The 18,912-nt window shown below is 41.9% G+C and overlaps 1 protein-coding gene across 1 annotated transcript; it reads left to right on the plus strand.

Moving 5' to 3' along the window:
- Positions 1 to 314: 314 nt before the first annotated feature.
- Positions 315 to 4,953, plus strand: slitrk2 (SLIT and NTRK-like family, member 2). Its single transcript, XM_049586259.1, has 2 exons — positions 315 to 716; positions 1,121 to 4,953. The coding sequence occupies exon 2, from the start codon at positions 1,142 to 1,144 to the stop codon at positions 3,821 to 3,823; it is 2,682 nt and encodes an 893-aa protein (XP_049442216.1). The 5' UTR covers positions 315 to 716; positions 1,121 to 1,141; the 3' UTR covers positions 3,824 to 4,953.
- The last annotated feature ends 13,959 nt before the right edge of the window (positions 4,954 to 18,912 follow it).

Raw genomic sequence — 18,912 nt, forward strand, 5'->3', positions numbered from 1 at the left:
CAAAACAATGCTGTTAACACAAGTGCAATTCAGAGAATTTTAGGGACAAATGTAATCCAACACTGTGTTTGACAACAAACTGGATTAGATATGAGGATTTGTTCAAATTTATAATTTTGCAGGATAGTGGTCTCTTACTCCCTAGACCATGTGTGTGTGTGTGTGTGTGTGTGTGTTCATGTTGACTGTGTCTGTGACGTAACTGCCCCTGGTTTCCTCTCTCCCTCTCTCAGTCACATACACGCGCGCGCGCACACACACACACACACACACACACACACACACACGCACACAAACGCAGTCAGGCAGCAGCAGCAGCAGACGCTCAGTGCTGCTCTCAGTGTGCAGAGCGGAGCGGGGGAGGAGGACCGACGGCACAGTAGTTATGCCTCAGCTCCGGGAATATATATCTCCCCTCTGTCTCTCTCTCTCTCTGTCAAGCGCGCTGTTTTTTTTCTCTTCTCACTTTTACCTGTCTCCTTTCTTTTGGAGAAGGCGGTAAGGAAAGCCAGCCGTGCGTCATGGTGCGTCTTTGCGCATTATTTCTGGATCTTTAAAAAAAAGTGATTTATTTTGCCTGGACTAAAATGAAGCGCTTTTCCTGTGTGAAGGAGAAGAGAGGTGGCGTTTCGCTGTCCGTGTCTCTCCCTGAATATTTGGCTGCAGCTGCTGGTGATCTGCGTGAAGACACTGAATAAATCGGCGCTCTCAATAAGGTAAAAAGGGTTGCAGTAAGCGGCTTTTTCTTCCTCCGATTCTGCTCTGTCTCTGACAATGTGCCAAGTCCATCCACCGCATAGGATCCCGTTGATTTGCGATGGTTCTGCTTTTTGTCTTTTTCAGGATTGATTTTTTTGGGAGACGGATTTTGGATTTTTTTTTCAATTTAAAGTGAAGGTCAATGGAGAAATTTGATAATCTCCTTTTAACATACTAGTAACGGTTAGTGCGCCTGTTTTCTGCGTGCCTGTATATTTGTGTGTGTGTGAGTGTTTGTATGTGTGGGAGCGCCTCTACCTCCTTTTTCCATCACCCTGCTCTGAGATCTCACCCCCTGATTTTTTTTTAATCTCCATCCAAGGCTTACGCTGCAAATTTAAATGCTGGATCTATATTTCAGCGACCATTTTTGGCTGTAAAAATGCTGAGCGGCGTCCTCTTGCTGAGCGTCCTCACGGTCACCAGCTTGTCACCGTCCGAAACGGAGAGCCGCAAAACTTCAGCCTCCAAAGAGATCTGCAAGAGCCGCTGCAGCTGTGAGGAGCGGGAGAACATCCTCAACATCAACTGTGAGAATAAAGGATTTACCACCGTCACTCAGTTCCAAGCGCCCCCAAATAAAATCTCACAGCTTTTTCTAAATGGGAACTTTCTGTCACGGCTCAGCGCCAATGAATTCGTCAGTTATGGCAATGTCACCTCACTGCATCTGGGGAATAACGGCTTGCAGGAGATCCGAACAGGCGCCTTTAATGGGCTGCGCTTCCTGAAGCGGCTCCACTTGAACAACAACAACCTGGAGGTGATCAAAGAGGACACCTTTGCAGGGCTGGAGAGTTTGGAGTATTTACAGGCAGACTATAATTACATCAGCGCCATAGAGCCGGGTGCTTTCAGTAAGCTGAATAAGCTAAAAGTGTTGATCCTAAATGACAACCTGCTGTTGTCTTTGCCTCCCAACATTTTCCGCTTTGTGCTCCTCACCCACTTGGATTTACGTGGCAACCGGCTCAAGATGCTGCCGTTTGCTGGGGTTTTAGAGCACATAGGCGGCATCATGGAGATCCAGCTGGAGGAAAACCCATGGAATTGCACTTGTGATCTGATTCCCCTCAAATCCTGGTTGGATACTATTTCTGTCTTTGTGGGGGACATAGTGTGTGAGACACCATTCAGGCTGCATGGTAAAGACATCACCCAGCTCATAAAGCAGGATCTGTGCCCACGCAGGAATGCTGGGGACCGTGTTCAACCCCCCTCTGACTCTCACTTTCAAGGGGCCCTGCCCCCGACCTACCACCCTGGCATGATAACCCCCACCCGTTCCCCAAAAGCTTCCCGCCCACCCAAAATGCGCAGGCCTACCCCTCGCATCACAAAGGACAAACAAGTCTTCGGGCCTATAATGGTTTACCAGACGCGCTCCCCCGTGCCCATGCTATGTCCCAGCGTGTGCGTGTGCACATCACAAAACCCTGACAGTGGATTGAACATAAATTGCCAAGAGCGGAAGTTGCATAACATCAGTGAGTTGAACCCTAAGCCCTCTTATCCAAAGAAACTTCACCTGACTGGTAACTACTTACAAGTGATTTACAGGACTGATCTCACTGAGTACAGCTCGCTGGAGCTGCTTCATTTAGGAAATAACAGGATTGCAGTGATTCAGGAAGGAGCATTTGAAAATCTAACAAACCTCAGACGGCTCTATCTGAATGGGAATTACATTGAATCGCTTTCTCAATCCCTCTTTGCTGGCCTGCAGTCACTCCAGTATCTGTATTTGGAATATAACATAATCAAAGACATTTTACCACAAACGTTTAACTCACTGCATAACCTTCAGCTGCTTTTTCTAAACAACAACCTGTTAAGATCCCTCCCTGACAATGTTTTCGGTGGTACCATGCTAACGAGACTCAACTTAAGGAATAATCATTTCTCCTACCTACCGGTTCGTGGGGTGCTGGACCAGCTGTCAGCATTTATCCAGATTGACCTTCAGGAGAACCCCTGGGACTGCACCTGTGAGATTGTGGCACTCAAAAATTGGATGGAGTTGTCCAGTACCAGCGTAGTGGTTAATGAAATCACTTGTGATTCACCCTCTAAACACGCGGGTCGCCTGCTGCGCTCGCTTCGCAATGAGGCCATCTGCCCTGAGCCCAGTGAGGTGCCCCCACCACAACATGCACCCCCTACAAAAGCCCCCACGTTAATAAGCCCTGGCACTGTGGTCACCACTCCTTCCTCTTCTTCCTCTTCTTCTTCCTCTTCTTTTTTTAGCTCCATCAGCCCCACTGAATCCCGAATCCACACTCCTGAGTTACACCCTGAGGTCCCACTTTCAGTTCTGATTCTTGGGCTCCTTGTTGTTTTCATCCTCTCAGTCTGCTTTGGTGCAGGCCTCTTTGTTTTTGTTCTAAAGCGGCGCAAAGGGGTGGAACACGTCCCCACAGGCGCCAACAATCTAGATCTCAACTCTTTTCAAGTGCAATATGGCTCCTACACTCCTGAACTGACCCAAGACAAAACCTCAGAAAGCCATGTTTACAATTACATCCCCCCACCTGTGGGCTCCATGTGCCAAAACCCTATTTACATGCAGAAGGATGGTGAACAGGTGGCATATTACCGCAACCTGAAGGAGCTCAGCTTTGGGCCCCTGGACGCAAAGAAGGATGTCCTCACACGCAGCCCAGGGGCTTACACCATCAGCACAATGGATTTTATGGATAAATCTCCAACATCGTGCGGTTTGACCACTCCAGATCCTCCTGAGATGTTGTATCAAAACTTGGGGGAGAGGCCCCACAAGGAGCTTCCCACAGCTGCAGGTGCCCCCCCTTTCCATTACAATTTTTGCACTTTACCTAAGAGACCTTGCATCGTGCCCCCCTATGAGGCTGCTACAGCCCGGCGGCATATCACCAATCAGGACAGGTTAAACAAAACTGTGCTTTATGGGACCCCCAGGAAATACTACGGGGCCGAACATTCCTCCAAAAACAATGAGCACCCACTTCTGCTCCCTGGGAAGCTAAAAACAGAACCAGACTACCTGGAGGTTCTGGAGAAACAGACTGCGATGAGCCAACTGTAAGATAGTGACAATGCCCCCCCCTCCCTCCCCTTAGGTTCTGTGCAGCATTCATAATAATCACGCAGTTATTGTCATAATAGCCCTCTCTATATATCTATCTTATCTATATGTGTTCAATCCTTCATGATTGACTGGAAATGAATCCTTTGATGATCTTTTTTCTCTCTTCCTTTTCTTCTCTTTCTTTTTTGTTAAGATGTATAAACGGAGTATAAGAAGTATATTATTATGCAGTTCTATTTCTTTTTCTCCTGGGAGGTATAAATTATTACTTTTTTTTTTGTTGAAAATGAAATTCCAAAAGACTTTGATGGCAGGTATACAATGGGCAGGACTGCATACAAAAACAGCTTTGTGCTTTTCATAAAACTGTATTTTATTTTCCCTGTGGAAAACAGGAAAAAAAGTATGAAATAATTATTCTTTGTAGAAGAGGAAATGCTACAGATTGACATTCCTGTACATACTTAGCATACACAGATAAATGGTGAGTGTTAAAAGAGAACCTTTTCAAAATCCAACAAGTGGCAAACTCTTACTATAGTTACTCCAGAAAGTGCCTTTGCACTCAACTATTTTATCAACAATGCTCTCTGCAAATGTTCCTTATTTTGAAAGTGCTGTATTTTAAAGAAACCTTTATGTAAAATAGAAGACTTATTTGTCTGTTTAAAAAGGAAAAAAAAGAAAAAAAATAATTTGATTCTGGGTGTGAAGTGATATATGAGCTCTTGATGGGGAGAATTATGTTATTTTGCTTTGAATATGAAGTGTCTTTGGAGATGTACAACTTATAGAGAATATTGTATGCTATAGGGGAGCAATACAGTGCGGTGAAATTGCGCCATTAAACATTCACTGAAGCACTTTGTCAACATCCTGAGCTTGAGGTAAATTTTGTTAAGAATGTGCTTGATTTTTCTTTTTCTTTTTTTGGGCGCTGCGGTGTGCTGTGATCTGCTCTTGAGTGTGTGTGTGTGTGCGTGTGATGGGAGCCAGAGAAAATGAAAATAGAATCACCTGCCTGCAGTTCCTCCTCTCTTCCTCTCTCTGCAGTCCACTAATGATTGACGAGGTGGATTTTTTGGGCTTCGTCTAAGTTGAGTGATAGCCATTGCTTCCTTCTTCCTTTCCTGACACAGCATTTACGTTTTTCTCCAAGTGCCCTCTGCTCCCTCTGAAGTCTCCGCTCCATCCATCTGATGGTGTACAGACAACACTAACATTTGACAGAGACGGTCAATATTTTCTCCTGCAGAGACAAGGATATGTCAAGACATCATGGGGTGCTTTGAAGTGACTGTGTTGTGCTGAAGATTTTTGATTGGAAATTTGAGATTTTTTTTTTGACAACTAGCTGCTTCTTGGGAATTGTAATCTTACGGGCGAGAAGAATTGTCATTAGTGCAGAAATTAACAGTAGTGAGTTGCCCCTTATGGATAAGCAGTAAAAGGAAATGTGCTGGTGGTGAAAATGGAGGCTGATCTGCTGCCATTTCTCATTAGATGCAGCATTCCTTGGCATCATGTCGCTCAAAATGACTCGTTATGTAGATATATAAAAAAAAGGCATTTTTTTTAATAGTGGCTGCTTCTCTTGCTTACAGGGGAGAAGAATTGCAATTATTGTAGCAATTGACAGTGGTGGATTGTTGATAAGCAGTGAAAGGAAATCTGCAGCATAAGGAGCACTGACTCTGCTAGAAACCATCTTAGGATACACAGCCCCTGTACGCAGCCTGCCATTCAGAAATAATGCTTGTGCATAAGTGTGTGTATTATCATCCCCAGTGCATTCATTGGCCTGTCCTCCTCTTTTACTCAGCTGTGTGACATAGATGAACTGTGTTACCCGCTCTAATGGTAATTCTGTTTTCTATCCTTCAACTCCAGTTGACATTGGCTCTTTGTATCCTCTGTGAATGACCTCCCAGCGGCCAAATTCTTCTCCCCACCCACCCACCCCCCCTTTTTTCTCCTTTTGTATACCCGGAGCCCTCCTCCACCTCCTCCTCTGTCTTTTGTCCTCGTGTTTTTCCCCCTGCTGGATCTCTTCTGGCTATTGTTTAGCTGTCCAAGGTGCTGAAATGTTGTTGGCAACAAGGCCCCGCTCCAATCTGTCGGCTGGGACTTGAGAGACCTGTGAGATGAGCAAGTTTCCACTTTTTTGTGATTAAAAAGTCTTGGTCTTTGTGTTGGTTGCTAGATTTTAAAAAAAAGACTGGGCTGCAGGGCACTGAGGGAGTCCCTTCATATTGCATGTCAGCAGGTTGTATTTGCTGGTTGTAATTTTTGATTGCACTGAAAGAACACAGCACATTGGAAACAGTACCTTAAAGGAAAAGTTTGGTATTTATCAACCTGGACCCTATGTTGTAATGTTTTTGAGTTTAAGTGAAAACAGCAACAACAGTTTCTGAAATTAGTCCATTATTGAAGAGACTGCTGCAGCCGCAGCGGCAAAACAGGCTGCAATGTAATTCCTACGAGCAACTGTGCACCGTAAATTTTCCTTTATTAAAAGTGTTTGGTTGTGTCACTGACAGGCTCAGATTGTTATTAGAGGAGTCTGACAGCCTTATGGATAGCACTCTGTGGAGAAAAGAAACATTTTCTTTACCTTTTGCTGATCTGGTGTGTTTGTTTCTGTGTGTAAAGCCCTGTTCAGACCAAAGACTGGGGACATGATGAGTTGAAACAGGCAGCTACTTGCAATATGCTGTTCTGCAACATTTTAAAAACCTGGTGGTTCACACCAATGCAACTAGACGAGACAGTGTATCATATCTATGTAACAACTCTGTACTTTTGTTCTGATTTCCAGCTTCTCAGGCTTAGTTTGTGGCTGAATATAATTTCTAGCTTTTTAAAATATGAATGAAGATAGTGCTAGTGAGATACTGGCTACAGTTCCAATTGTTATAATGATGAAACAGCGAAAAAAAAAACCAGCCAGACACAAAACGAGCATCAGAATGTATTCATAATTAATACGCCAGTCAGTAAGAATGCATAGCACATACAGCGAGCAGTGGCTGCGACCCATCATCCAACACTGGCACACTGTGGAGATGGAAACACCTTTTCTCTTCATTTCTTTCCAACAAACATCGACCTTCACCTGAGAGAGCTGTGTTCATGTCCCATAAGATTCTAAAGCCAAACCCTATTCTTTTTTCCTAAACCTGACCATGTGCTTTTGTTACCTAAACCTAACCACATGCATTTGTTGTTGAAGGAAAAAAAATGTCAATTTGCAGTGTTGTACCGACGTAGTGTGTTTATTTTGAAAGAGACTATGCAAATGTGGAATTTCCTGTGAAAATGAAATCTTGAAAGAACTTGACATGGTGTCCCAGAACGTAAACAAATAACACACCCAGGGTACCTTGCACATTGTTGGTGGACATGGAAAGCCCATGACCAAAACATCAATATGTGACGAGGTCAAAGTGAGAATGTGTTGCTCCAACACAACAAATTCTTCCTCCTCTCTCCAACTCTGAGAAAGATTTCACCGTTGTTTTTCTTGCAACAAGTCACCTTTGGCAAGATTTTAGAGGGAGACACAGTAACAAACAGACCAGGAGAGGGTATGGAAAAATGTTTGATTTCTCCATAGGATCTTTTCTCTGTAGGATCTTTTCTTTGAATGAACGTAAATTGTGCAGGAAAGTGCACAATTGCCCCTAGGGATTATATTGCAGCCTATCTTGTGTCTCTCTGCATCTTTCTGAATACTAAAGCAATTTCAAATATTGTTGTTTTCATTAGTCACTTTGACACAAAATCATACAAAATAGAAAATACAAATCCAGGTTTAAAAATATTGCAGTTTCCCTTTAACTCAGGGTCCATTTGCTGGCTTTTTCTAGAGCTTTCAACCACCTCTCACAGTCTCAAAGACCTTTGTTACCTGTGAAAATGCTCTTCTGAAGATTGCTAAATGCAGTTTAAAGCTCTCAAGATATATTTGCAGGGATGTGGGCTTGTCAGTGATGCAAACTGAGTCACCTTTTCAGAGAATTTGCTTTGTTGCTGTTCCATGTAAGCCAAGTCTTGCTGTTTATGAGACTTGCAGTAAACTGCTTATATGGTGTTGACCTTTTTTTTGGAGTATACGTCATCATTTCACTCAGTTGAACACATGTTGTTGTGTGCGCACAACTCCAGCAGAATACATTCTCATCCCAAGTCATCACATATCACTGCTTTGTCACTGGACTAGCATCTATGTATAATGTACTAGATATCTTCCTGCATCTGCTGTTGGCTTTCCAGCATGCCCCAACCAGCACCAGGATACAGTCAAAATAAACTTACAGCATTGGTAAAACACCTCATATTTATGTTCATTTCCTTGTGCAACAAAAGAACATGGTTAGGTTTAGGCAAGAAAAGCGAGTGGTTACAATTAGAAAAATACATCATGGTTTGGCTCTACATTCATATGGGAACTGAACAGTGCACCCCTGGGCGAAAGTCCACGGTTTGTCAGTTTTGGTGTTGTTTTAGTGCCGTTGTGTGACACCAAAATCACTGACAACATGGTGGTATTTGACAACTTCAGAATGAGAACAGGCTGATGTGACAGATAAGGGCTGAACCAGAAAGTCGGTCTATTATATTTACCTGATGTTAACACTGGACAGTTTTGGTAAGAGCGTCATTGTTTGCTGTAGCTCTCTCCTTCAAATAACATTGGTTAAACTTGTTAATAACTGATACAACGTTGCTGCATTCCCAGCATTGTCAGCAATGCTAATATTAGTGACATGAATTATGGCTAAAACAGGAAATATGGTTTATCTTGAAATCCTTGATAATGAAGGCATTCCTCCGTCATCACATCTGCTGTCCCAGACTCCATAGAGGTACATCCACATTTATCCATCTAGTAAGAAATGGGGCATTGACATCAAAGAATCCCCATACAATTCTTCCATGATAAATTGTTTCAATAAACTAGTATTATCAGGCAGAAACCACAGTTTCTCTCAGTAAGCAGAGTTTATGGATAATATTGTTTGCAGCAAGAATTGTGCAGCAGAGCGAAGAAGCTGCAGTTCTGAACACCTGAAAAAAAAAACACATTCTCCTTTAATATTGTTTTGCTGTTACTGCTGCATGAAATACCTCATTTACTGCAAATGCTGATATTTTCTCTATCTCTTCCTCTTTTCCTCTTTTTTCCCTTTATGCATTTACTTGTGGCCCCTTAGTGCCGTAACTTTTTTTATCGAGTATCGAGTTGCTTTCATCCGTGGTTTCTGGTGCAAAGGCACACGGCGAGCAGGGGAGATGCTGCAGTAAGCAAAGCTGTGAATGCTGTCATGTGGGCTTCCTTTTTAACAAGCTTCGCCATTTCAGCTGCTGTGTGAATGGGAGAAAGAGAGTGTGAGAGAGAGAGAGAGAGAGAGAGAGAGAGAGAGAGAGAGAGAGGGAAGGAGAGAGGTTGGGAGAGATGAACGGAAGGAGAAAGAGAGAAAGAGAGAGAGAGGGAAGGAGAGAGAGCTGTTCATTCCTGTCCTTTTCTGAAAATGAAGTGATTTTCCTTCCTTGGGCACAATAGGTCCTCTGTGTCTTTTTTGTGGCAGTGAAGGAAAGAGAGGGAGTGCTTGCATGCACGCACACACACACACACACACACACACACACACACACGCACACACACACACACATTCACATATACACACACACACAGGGGATATAAGGGAGGGTTGGAACATGTGCAGCCTTGCACACCAATGAGGAAGCTTTCTCCCCAGAACACTCTCCTCTCTTATCTCGCAGCCCTGGGACTCTTGTATGTGTGTGTGTGTGTGTGTGTGTGTGTGTGTGTGTGTGTGTGTGTGTGTGTGTGAGTGAGTGACTGAGTGAGTTGCATTCACATATTCATATACTGTATGTGTGGACATCAAACACTCAGCAGAAGTGCTCTCTTTTTTTCTCCTCAGATACGATTGAAATGTATAAATAGGTATTTTGTGGATAATGCTGTCCCTCACCTCTCTCTGTCTCCCTCTCTCGCCCCTTCCCTTTCTCCGTCTCCTTCTCTCTGTCCCTCTCTCTGAATTATATGATAAAGGCCTATAAATTGGTATTCCTATAGTGTGGCTCAGTATGTGGATAAGCGATTCAGAGATGACTTTGAAGCATAAGGGCTGTTGCTTTGAGTTGATTTATAATAGGTATTTGCAGGGCCTTTACTCTACATGTGTGGGTGTATTGGCATTTTCTGACTTCTGTGCGTTATGTTGTGTGTGACGCAGACTTTTCACACATATGATTTTAATGATTTTGCCGCAGATTGCTGCAATCCATTTTCCACTGCTCACTGCTTTGTGTGTGTGTGTGTGTGTGTGTGTGTGTTCCATGATGTGTGTATCCTTATTCCATCGGTCAATTTATCCGTTCCCCTTAACTCATTTTCAATTATGTTCACGTCATCCTGAGCTGTCATTTCTTATTCTGAGCTTTGAGTATAAATGAAGCTTCCGTGCACAGAGCTTCTCTCTCAAAGCTAGTGCCGTGAAGACACCTTTTTGGGGCTCAACCCAAAAAGGGCATGCTTCTAATTGTTAATTAAGAGAAAAGTAAGAGGCCGTTTACACGTTGCCGACCATTTTCATAAACGGACATTTCACCGTCTCCGTTTTCAAAAAGATCTTCGTTTACACTTACCCGTGTATATATACACAAGAGCATGCCAAACCTGTACGCGGCAGTGTAATGAGAAGCTCAAGCCTTCCATGTATCCATTGTCACCATGGCAACATAGGTCGCACTTTTGACACAGGCGCAAGTTCCGGTACATACTGTGACGTCGACTGCCTGTAACTCCGTTTATCTCAGTTTACATGCAAACGCGCAACCGGAGTTTTCCAAAATCTCCACTCTGGCCAGAGTTTTTAGAGAGACTCGTTTTCAGAGGAGAAATCTCCGTTTGCGTGTAAACAAAGGGCACAAGCGAAGGAACATGTCTCCGTTTATCAAAATCACCGTTTACGTGTAAACGGCCCCTTAGTCAGTAGGTCAGTCATGCAGACAAGGGCATCAATTCGTCTGTGCATTGGTGGGGAAACTTTTGAGCATCAAACACTTCATTTCCTGCATTCTGGTGAATTTTTCTGTATCAGTTTATGGTGGAAATGTTTTTACACTGCTGGAAATGTTTTTGCACTGCTCTTATGCAAAGACACTCTGAGGACGACGTCAAAATTCTAATGGAAAGTGTGCTAATCGAAAAGAGTCTTTTTGGGAAGGGAAAGTCTAGTTTATTTACATTAAATTCTGCCTCCTACAAACATGTTTTTCTCTTGTTTACAAGCCTCACTGCAGGGCTTGTTTGTAATTTTTCGCCTGTTGTTACTTTCCCAGCAGAACTCTTTAATTTAACCTGTGATCCAGTAACATTTGCTTTATTTCCTGTTGGTTCATAAATAAAATTCACATTTTTTAAAATTCAATCCACCACCTTAGAATTTGTAAACAGTTAAGTTTATTGTATAACAGAACGCTGCACTTATTCTTCTAATTATGTTCTTAATATGCTTTATATTTAAAAAAACAAATCAGAGCAATAGTGTGGAAAATGCAAACATTATTCCAAGTTAAGTTTTACATTTTTGACGACACATAGAAGTGGGAAAGCAATTTGGTGTTTGTCTCTGCTCTCACCGGGTAATTGGTGGATGGGTCCAAAAACCACTGACGTACACCTGGGAGGCTAGTGTTTGCTTCTTGTATGGATGTAAAGCCAAACCCTGTTCTTTTTTAACCCAACCACGTGATTTGTTGTTGAAGGAAAAAAAGGTCAATTTGCAGTGTTTATTTTGAAAGAGACTGTATGCAAACTGTACATTTCCTGTGGAAACGGAAGTGTATTTTGAAAACAGACAATGCATGTAACAGGCTGAAGTGACATAGCATCCCAAAACATCAACAAGCAATGCACCCAGGGTATCTTGCATGTCATATGATGACATGGAAAGTCCATGACCAAACTTCAAAATGTGAAGAGGTCAGAGTGAGAATATGTGGGTCAGACTGACTCACTTGTTAAGCATAATAGCATTAATTTCACAATAGTGACAATGCAGAGGCTTAGGGTAAACACTATTGTTAACTGGCTGTCCATGAAGGCAGGTCAGGGAGGTGTGGAAGTTGCTCTGCAGAGCGCTTGATTTGTGTGCATTGACTGTGGTGTCGGTGACAACAAGGGAAGTTAAAAAGGGATGGGCAGGGGCTCCTGCAGTCTCGTAGAGTTAAAACTCAAATGCAACATGCTTTTAATTGAGAATTGATGCCATGAGCCAAAGTTAAAAGCTAAAATATAAAATTAGAAAAAGAAGTGGAAAAAAAAGTCTTGCACAAAGAGCAGTTATCTAGTCAGAGGCCAAAAGGTCAGATGCTTGAGCACCACTTGAGGTCTGTGCATGTGCCTGCTCAAAGCTACTGTTTCATTTAGCTTTGTGATGTCCTCCTAGATTCTTGAACATAGATATCACCATTGTGCCATATGTAGCAGAGGTGGATGGTGGGCAGGTGATTTATTTTACACCAATGGTGACCTTAAAATGTGCAAAAGACAGAAGTGAGTTATCATTTCAAAAAAAAAAAAAAAATTGAGCGTCTAGTAGATCCCATTCTGCTCAGATGTGTCTCAGCTGTGTGCAAACAAGAGGCCAACTGACAGATGGAGATTACTGCTTCATGTGTCATTACTCTGCTGCCTCTAACACTGTCTGCTGAATGTCTTTTTGTTGTTTGTGATAGTCTTTTGTTGGAGCACATTTTGTAGGGTTGCATTTGAGTCTATTTATGTTGTAAAATGTTTATGCTTGTCTTCAATTGGAGACAATATATATATGTTGAATCCCTTAAAATAATGATCTAATCAGTTATTTAGGTTATAATTAATTCCTGCCATTCCTAGTTATTAAAAAAAAAATGTCCCGATCATTTTTGTAAAATATGTCAGAGTATTATTGTAGAGTTGTTACTTGTCTATTACACTGATCAGGCTACCATGAGTAACAGATTGTTGATGTTATTTGTCCTGTTTTAAACCAGATGATGGAGAGTGTAGACCCCACTGTGGGAGCAGTTGAGCAAATGATCTAAACAATGTGTCTGTAAGCACCTACAGATTCATCACGCTGCTGAAAAGATGTTTAAATGACAGTTACATACCTGTTTCCTGTGTGTAATGGTTCATGTTTCTAGTAAACACAACCAGGACACTGTGCTTCAGATCATTCATACATCATATATCATACATACAACAGGCATTGTATGTCTTTTTTCTAATGACAGACAGCTAACATCATTAACAAACATAATTCATTTTTGACTTTTGACTTTCATGTGGTTTACTGTTGTTGCGCCCCCAAACTGTTCTCATTCCGGAGTCGTCAAATACTGCAGCTTGGTCAATGATTTTGGCCTCAGACATAAACAAAAAAGGGCATCTATCTGTAGTGGTACGATATGCCGCTGAGTGGCATCAGTGTATTACGCTGCTTTTTTGTTGTTGTTGTTTTTGTTTTGTTTTTTACAAAATCAGTTTGTTTTCTTGTCTCTCTTTCTTTCTTGCTTTTCTTTTTTTTTGAACTCTGATTTCCTTTTCTTGGCAAAGGACAAATAGATTTTCTACTGCAGGGGACTTAAACATTTTGCATCAGATGAGAGAGGCCTTCAGAACATCCACTATCCACCTTTTACATGAAGTTCAGTCTTTTAACCAATTTAGGTTAAGGTGCATCAGTTTATAATGCTGCCAGACGCATCAGTTTGAAACTGCACTGGTAACAACGTCATTAGGGAGCTGGAAAGTCACTATAGGGTGGGTGGTGGATGGGTCCAACATGGGTCCATGTAGTGCCAACCCATGTTTTTTTCTAAACCTAACCACATGCTTTTTGTTGCCTAAACCTAACCATGTGTGTTTGTTGCATGAGAAAATAAATGTAAATATGAGTTGTAATCAAAGTTGTAATTTTAAACTTTGAAAATAATGTATATATGCATTTAACACAAATTGTACATTTTATGTGAAAATAGAAGTGTATTTTGAAAAGACAAAATGAATGTAACAGTCGTAAATTGACACCTTGTCTCAGAACATCAACAACAGACGCACCCAGGATACCTAGCGCCACTTATGTAGACGTGAAAGTGAGTGATGATATGTGACAAGCTGGGAGTGAGAATGTGTTGGTGCCCACCTTAGCCACGTGACCAAGCCCATCTCCAACCCCCCTGTTCTCACGTGGTCACCTGAACCTAAACAGGTCCTTTATTGTTACTTGACCTTGTGGCATCAAAACCTTTATTGTTTTAACTTATATTGCCACACATGCACACACACACACACACACACACACACACACACACACACACACACACAGTAAGCCACTGGCTGGTAGTAATTTTCCAGCATAGGAGCTCTACCTGGTTTCTGGTTGTGCCTAAGGAAGCTGCCACGTTGAATTTACTTTGTGCATATATAGGGATGAGGTGTTCAGGGGCCCAACTGTTAATATCTGCTTGGGGGCCTCTAAATTGTTCAATCAATCAATCAATCAATCAATCAGTTTTATTTATAAAGCCCAATATCACAAATCACAGTTTACCTCACAGGGATTTCTTGACTCAAGGGTTTTCACACTGACCATAATTAACATGTAAGGTGGTGCTGCCACTGATTGATAATGATGCAACCTTCGAGTAATGCTCTAGCGGAACTAGATTAACCCAATCAGCCTTGAAACCAGCCAGATCTGTATTCAGTGGAAGGACCTAGGTGACCCTTTAAAAACTTTGCCATCTGATATGAGTAAGAAATGCATGCATCATCTAAGGTTATATGATCTGCCATTTATACAGAGCTATCAGACTGAAATTCTCGCAGTGAGCAATGTGGCATGTCTGTGGATGATTTACTGTTTGACAGAGAAAAGGCGATTCAAACACTCCTTGGTCGAAGTATTTTCAACAGACACTCAACGGTACGTGCAATATTTGCAAAACACAAATCTGCATCTGCTAGTTAGAGAGGGAAACACACTGTGTCAAGCTTTTTTTTTATTATTATTATTTTTTTATATACTTTGGGGAAATTCAATTTTTCACTCTGTTGTCAATTACACACAGGTCCTAACACACACATGCACAAACTGGACCTATACATGCACTAAGTGGAGAGATGTGAGAGTGGGCTGCCAATGACAGGCTCTCCGAGCGGTTGGGGGGTTCGGTGCCTTGCTCAGGGGCACCTCGGCAGTGCCCAGGAGGTGCTCAGCTGACAGCAGAGCAGTCACAGTCAAAGAAAGACAAAGCTGTTCTAGATTCAAGGCATACTGCAGTGAGGTGGTTACATGTCATCACATGTAATTAACTCCATGTTACTGGTGAACCTGCTTACATTATTGTTACTATGATTGAACTTAATTGCAATATTGATTTACAGTTTTTCATGTTGTAGCCATGTTAGTTGCTATCTTGTTGTATAGAGCTTAGAGCTTATGGTGATTCAACAAACTTCGCTCTCATCAAGTTTCCTGCCACAGCAGGCAGCTGCTTTCAGCGAGAAAGCCCTGATAAACACACTGTACACTGTTTGTCCAGTACAGAACAGCAAATAGGTAAAGTATGCAAGTAGCTGGTGAACATAGTGGAGTTAAAGAGACAGATACTGCCTCAGGACTTGGTAGAGATCAAAACGGAGAGTTAAACGGCTAAATGGCTAAACGGCTAAAAGAGAGTGAATACTAGACTTAAATTTGACAGATTTGCAACTCTTAATGAACGCTAATGTTGCTCTGTGTCTGTTGTGTTAGCAAATAGGCAAGTGCTTTCTAAAACATTCGACCTAACAACTGTGATCAAATATGTCAGTGTGTTAACTTGGTTAGCTGCCCACTAGTGGCCAAAAGTCAATTGTTTCAGCTTTACAAAAGAAAATATTTGATAGTTTATGAAAATTCTGTTCAAATTTTGGGGCGGCACGGTGGTGTGGTGGTTAGCACTCTTGCCTCACAGCAAGAGGGTTGCCAGTTCGATCCCAGGCGTGGGAACCCTTCTGTGTGGAGTTTGCATGTTCTCCCCGTGTCAGCGTGGGTTCTCTCCGGGCACTCCGGCTTCCTCCCACAGTCCAAAGACATGCAGATTGGGGACTAGGTTAATTGGTAACTCTAAATTGTCCGTAGGTGTGAATGTGAGCGTGAATGGTTGTTTGTCTCTATGTGTCAGCCCTGCGATAGTCTGGCGACCTGTCCAGGGTGTACCCTGCCTCTCACCCGATGTCAGCTGGGATAGGCTCCAGCCCCCCCGCGACCCTCAAGAGGATGAAGCGGTTAGAAGATGAATGAATGAATGAATGAATGTTCAAATTTTGTCTGTAACACCATCCCTCTTTTATCATGGCTCATGCTGATATTATTTCAGCTTTTAAAATTTTTTCTTTTATAAAAGTGTAAATGGAGTATCTAGGTTATGCTGCTGCTCCAACAAATTAGCGAAAGGCAGATAAGGAAAAATCAGCATGTTTTCATCCCAACTCATCAAATATTGCTGCTTTGTCAGTGCTGCTCACGTCTACATATTACATGATAGGTATCCTACTGCGTTTGTTGTTAACGTTCTGGGACGACGTCAAGTTACGCCTGTTAAATGCATTGTGTATTCTTTAGATACAATGTTGTTAAAACACCTCATATTTATGTTTTTTTTTCATTCTGCAACAAAAGCATGTGGTAAGGTTTAGAAGAAACATGGATTATTATGATTATTATGGGTAGTGTTTCAAACTGACACCATCCAGAACAGTATCCAACACGTTCTGATCCCATGTCATCACACATTGCCTCTTTGTCAGTGGACTTTCAAGTCTAAATATTATGTGCTTGGTATACGTGTGCTGTTGATGTTCCGGACGCTGCAACCAATGCTGGGATGTCAACATCAGCAAGTATTTAGGTTTGGAAAAAAACATCATGGTTTGGCTTTACATTCAAGCTGGAAGTGAACACCGCACTCCCAGGTGAAAGTCTGGGATTTGTTGGACCCATCCACCATCCCTCCCATACACTGAAAGGGGACTTCGCAGCTCCTCATATTATGTCGTCACCAGCAGCATTTCAAACTGACGCTGGCAAGTGATGTATCATACCACCACAACAGGTGCAGTCCAGCCAAGTTATGAACATGTCTGCTTATCATACTGCCATGAAAGGTGCCATCTGGCTGACCAGGGGTGTTTCAAACCTTTTAGCGTAGGTGTCTAATGCTGAAATCACAGATCGAGCGGTGGCATTTGATGAGCTCGGAATGAGAATTGGCTAGTAATGTCAGCCACATTGGCAATAAATTTAAAACAAGTTGAGACCTGAACTAGTTCATTTTAATCTGTGTTAAATAAATTCTGAACAGGCTCACGAGAAGTGTTAACTTGAATAACACTGGAGCTTGAGATGTAACCATCATGAAATGAACGAAACCAACATCAGTGAAATTCCTTTCTCTTAAAACACTTGCAAAGCCACTTTTTAAATATTTTAAAACCTGCTTTTTGGTTCCATTGCTTGTTCAATCAGCACCACAGTACCATCACTACAGTGTTTTTTGTCATTTTTTATTAATGGTTACAGCCCTGTATTTGCCTACACAGTATTTAACATTAATGTGTTGGTAAATAGTGGGATTGAGGTGTTGCTGTATTGTTGGCATTGATCCCTGCTGCAGCACAGAGTAAGACACTCACTCACCTACAAGATGTCAGAGGGCTATTACACAGTTGTATTTGGCAGTGGGATCTATCAGCTGCTCTTTGTTCCTGATATCTTCAGGCAGTGAAGTCGTGTATATGATACTGACTGCAGCGGCTGATTTCCAGAGCGATATGAAAGGTTAGCTTGTCTGTGTAAAGGGTTGAATGTCAGAAGTGTTTGAAGCAGTCAGGCAGATTCTGTTGCGCTGCAGTCTCAGGTCTCTTTTTTCCTGAGTTGTGTTAACTGAATCCTGCAAAAAAATGTATTTCTAATTAGACTTTTAATGTTCTCGATCTGACAGCCAAAAGTGTATGGGCCGGTTCATCTATCATGAACCATTACTTGTTAAAAACAGACATTTATGATAAAAATTGCCAGTGTGCAAATGATTCAATAACCCAGCTGCCCTTTTAGAGATTAAAAAGTTTCAGCGGGAGACAGACTCGTTTGGTTTCAAGTCATTGTAGATCTTACATGCTGCTTTACTCTGATCAAGGATCTTGTACTTTCCCCTATCAGTCTACAGTATTGGATATCAGAGATGTTGAGCCTGGCTGTATCTGTTTCAGGGCTGGATTCACTCCAACAGAGTGATACCACCTCTATCCAAAGTGCTTTGGTATTGGGTGTAAGAGGTTGTCTTTTATATCCGACTGCATCTGCAGTGTTAGGTTTAGAATGCCTGGACTGTCGTGAGTCAAGATTCAAATGTGTTTCATTCACGAAAAATGTTTCATCAAGACAACACAAGGTTGTGACATGGAAATCACCTTGTTGATTTTTTTATGCATGCTTGATGACAATACCTGCGACAGGAGGCATTATGTCTTCAGGTTGTCCGTCTGTTCCTATGTCCACCCATCCCATTCTCATGAACACAGTATCACAAGAATGCCGAAAATAAAAATCCACTTGGACTTAAGGGTAGTAGATAAAGGGTCAAGGCTGTTGTAATCATATCTCTTTCATTCTTGAGAATGTGATATCTCTAAAATGTCTTGAGGGATTTTTTTTTTTTTTTTTCAAATTTGGTACAAACTTTTCCTTGGACTCAAGGATGAACTGATTACATTTTTGTGGTCAAAGGTGAAAAGTCAAGGTCACCTTGACCTCACATCTGTCAAATTTGTGTAATGAATGTATCTCAAGAACACTTTGAGAAAATTTCTTGAAATTTGGCACAAACATCTATTTGGACTTTAGGATAAATGGTTTAGACTTTGATGGTCAAAGATCACTTTGACCATGCATCAGTCTCTGACTCATTTAGTAAATTTTGTGATATCTCAAGAGGCCGAAAGGTAATTTCTTCAAATT

This window comes from Epinephelus fuscoguttatus, linkage group LG9 (genome assembly GCF_011397635.1).
Source record: "Epinephelus fuscoguttatus linkage group LG9, E.fuscoguttatus.final_Chr_v1".
Classification (NCBI taxonomy): Eukaryota; Metazoa; Chordata; class Actinopteri; order Perciformes; family Serranidae; genus Epinephelus; species Epinephelus fuscoguttatus.

Excerpts from the sequence above, each read along its gene's own strand:
- slitrk2 (XM_049586259.1), top strand. The coding sequence starts at position 1,142 with ATGCTGAGCGGCGTCCTCTTGCTGAGCGTCCTCACGGTCACCAGCTTG.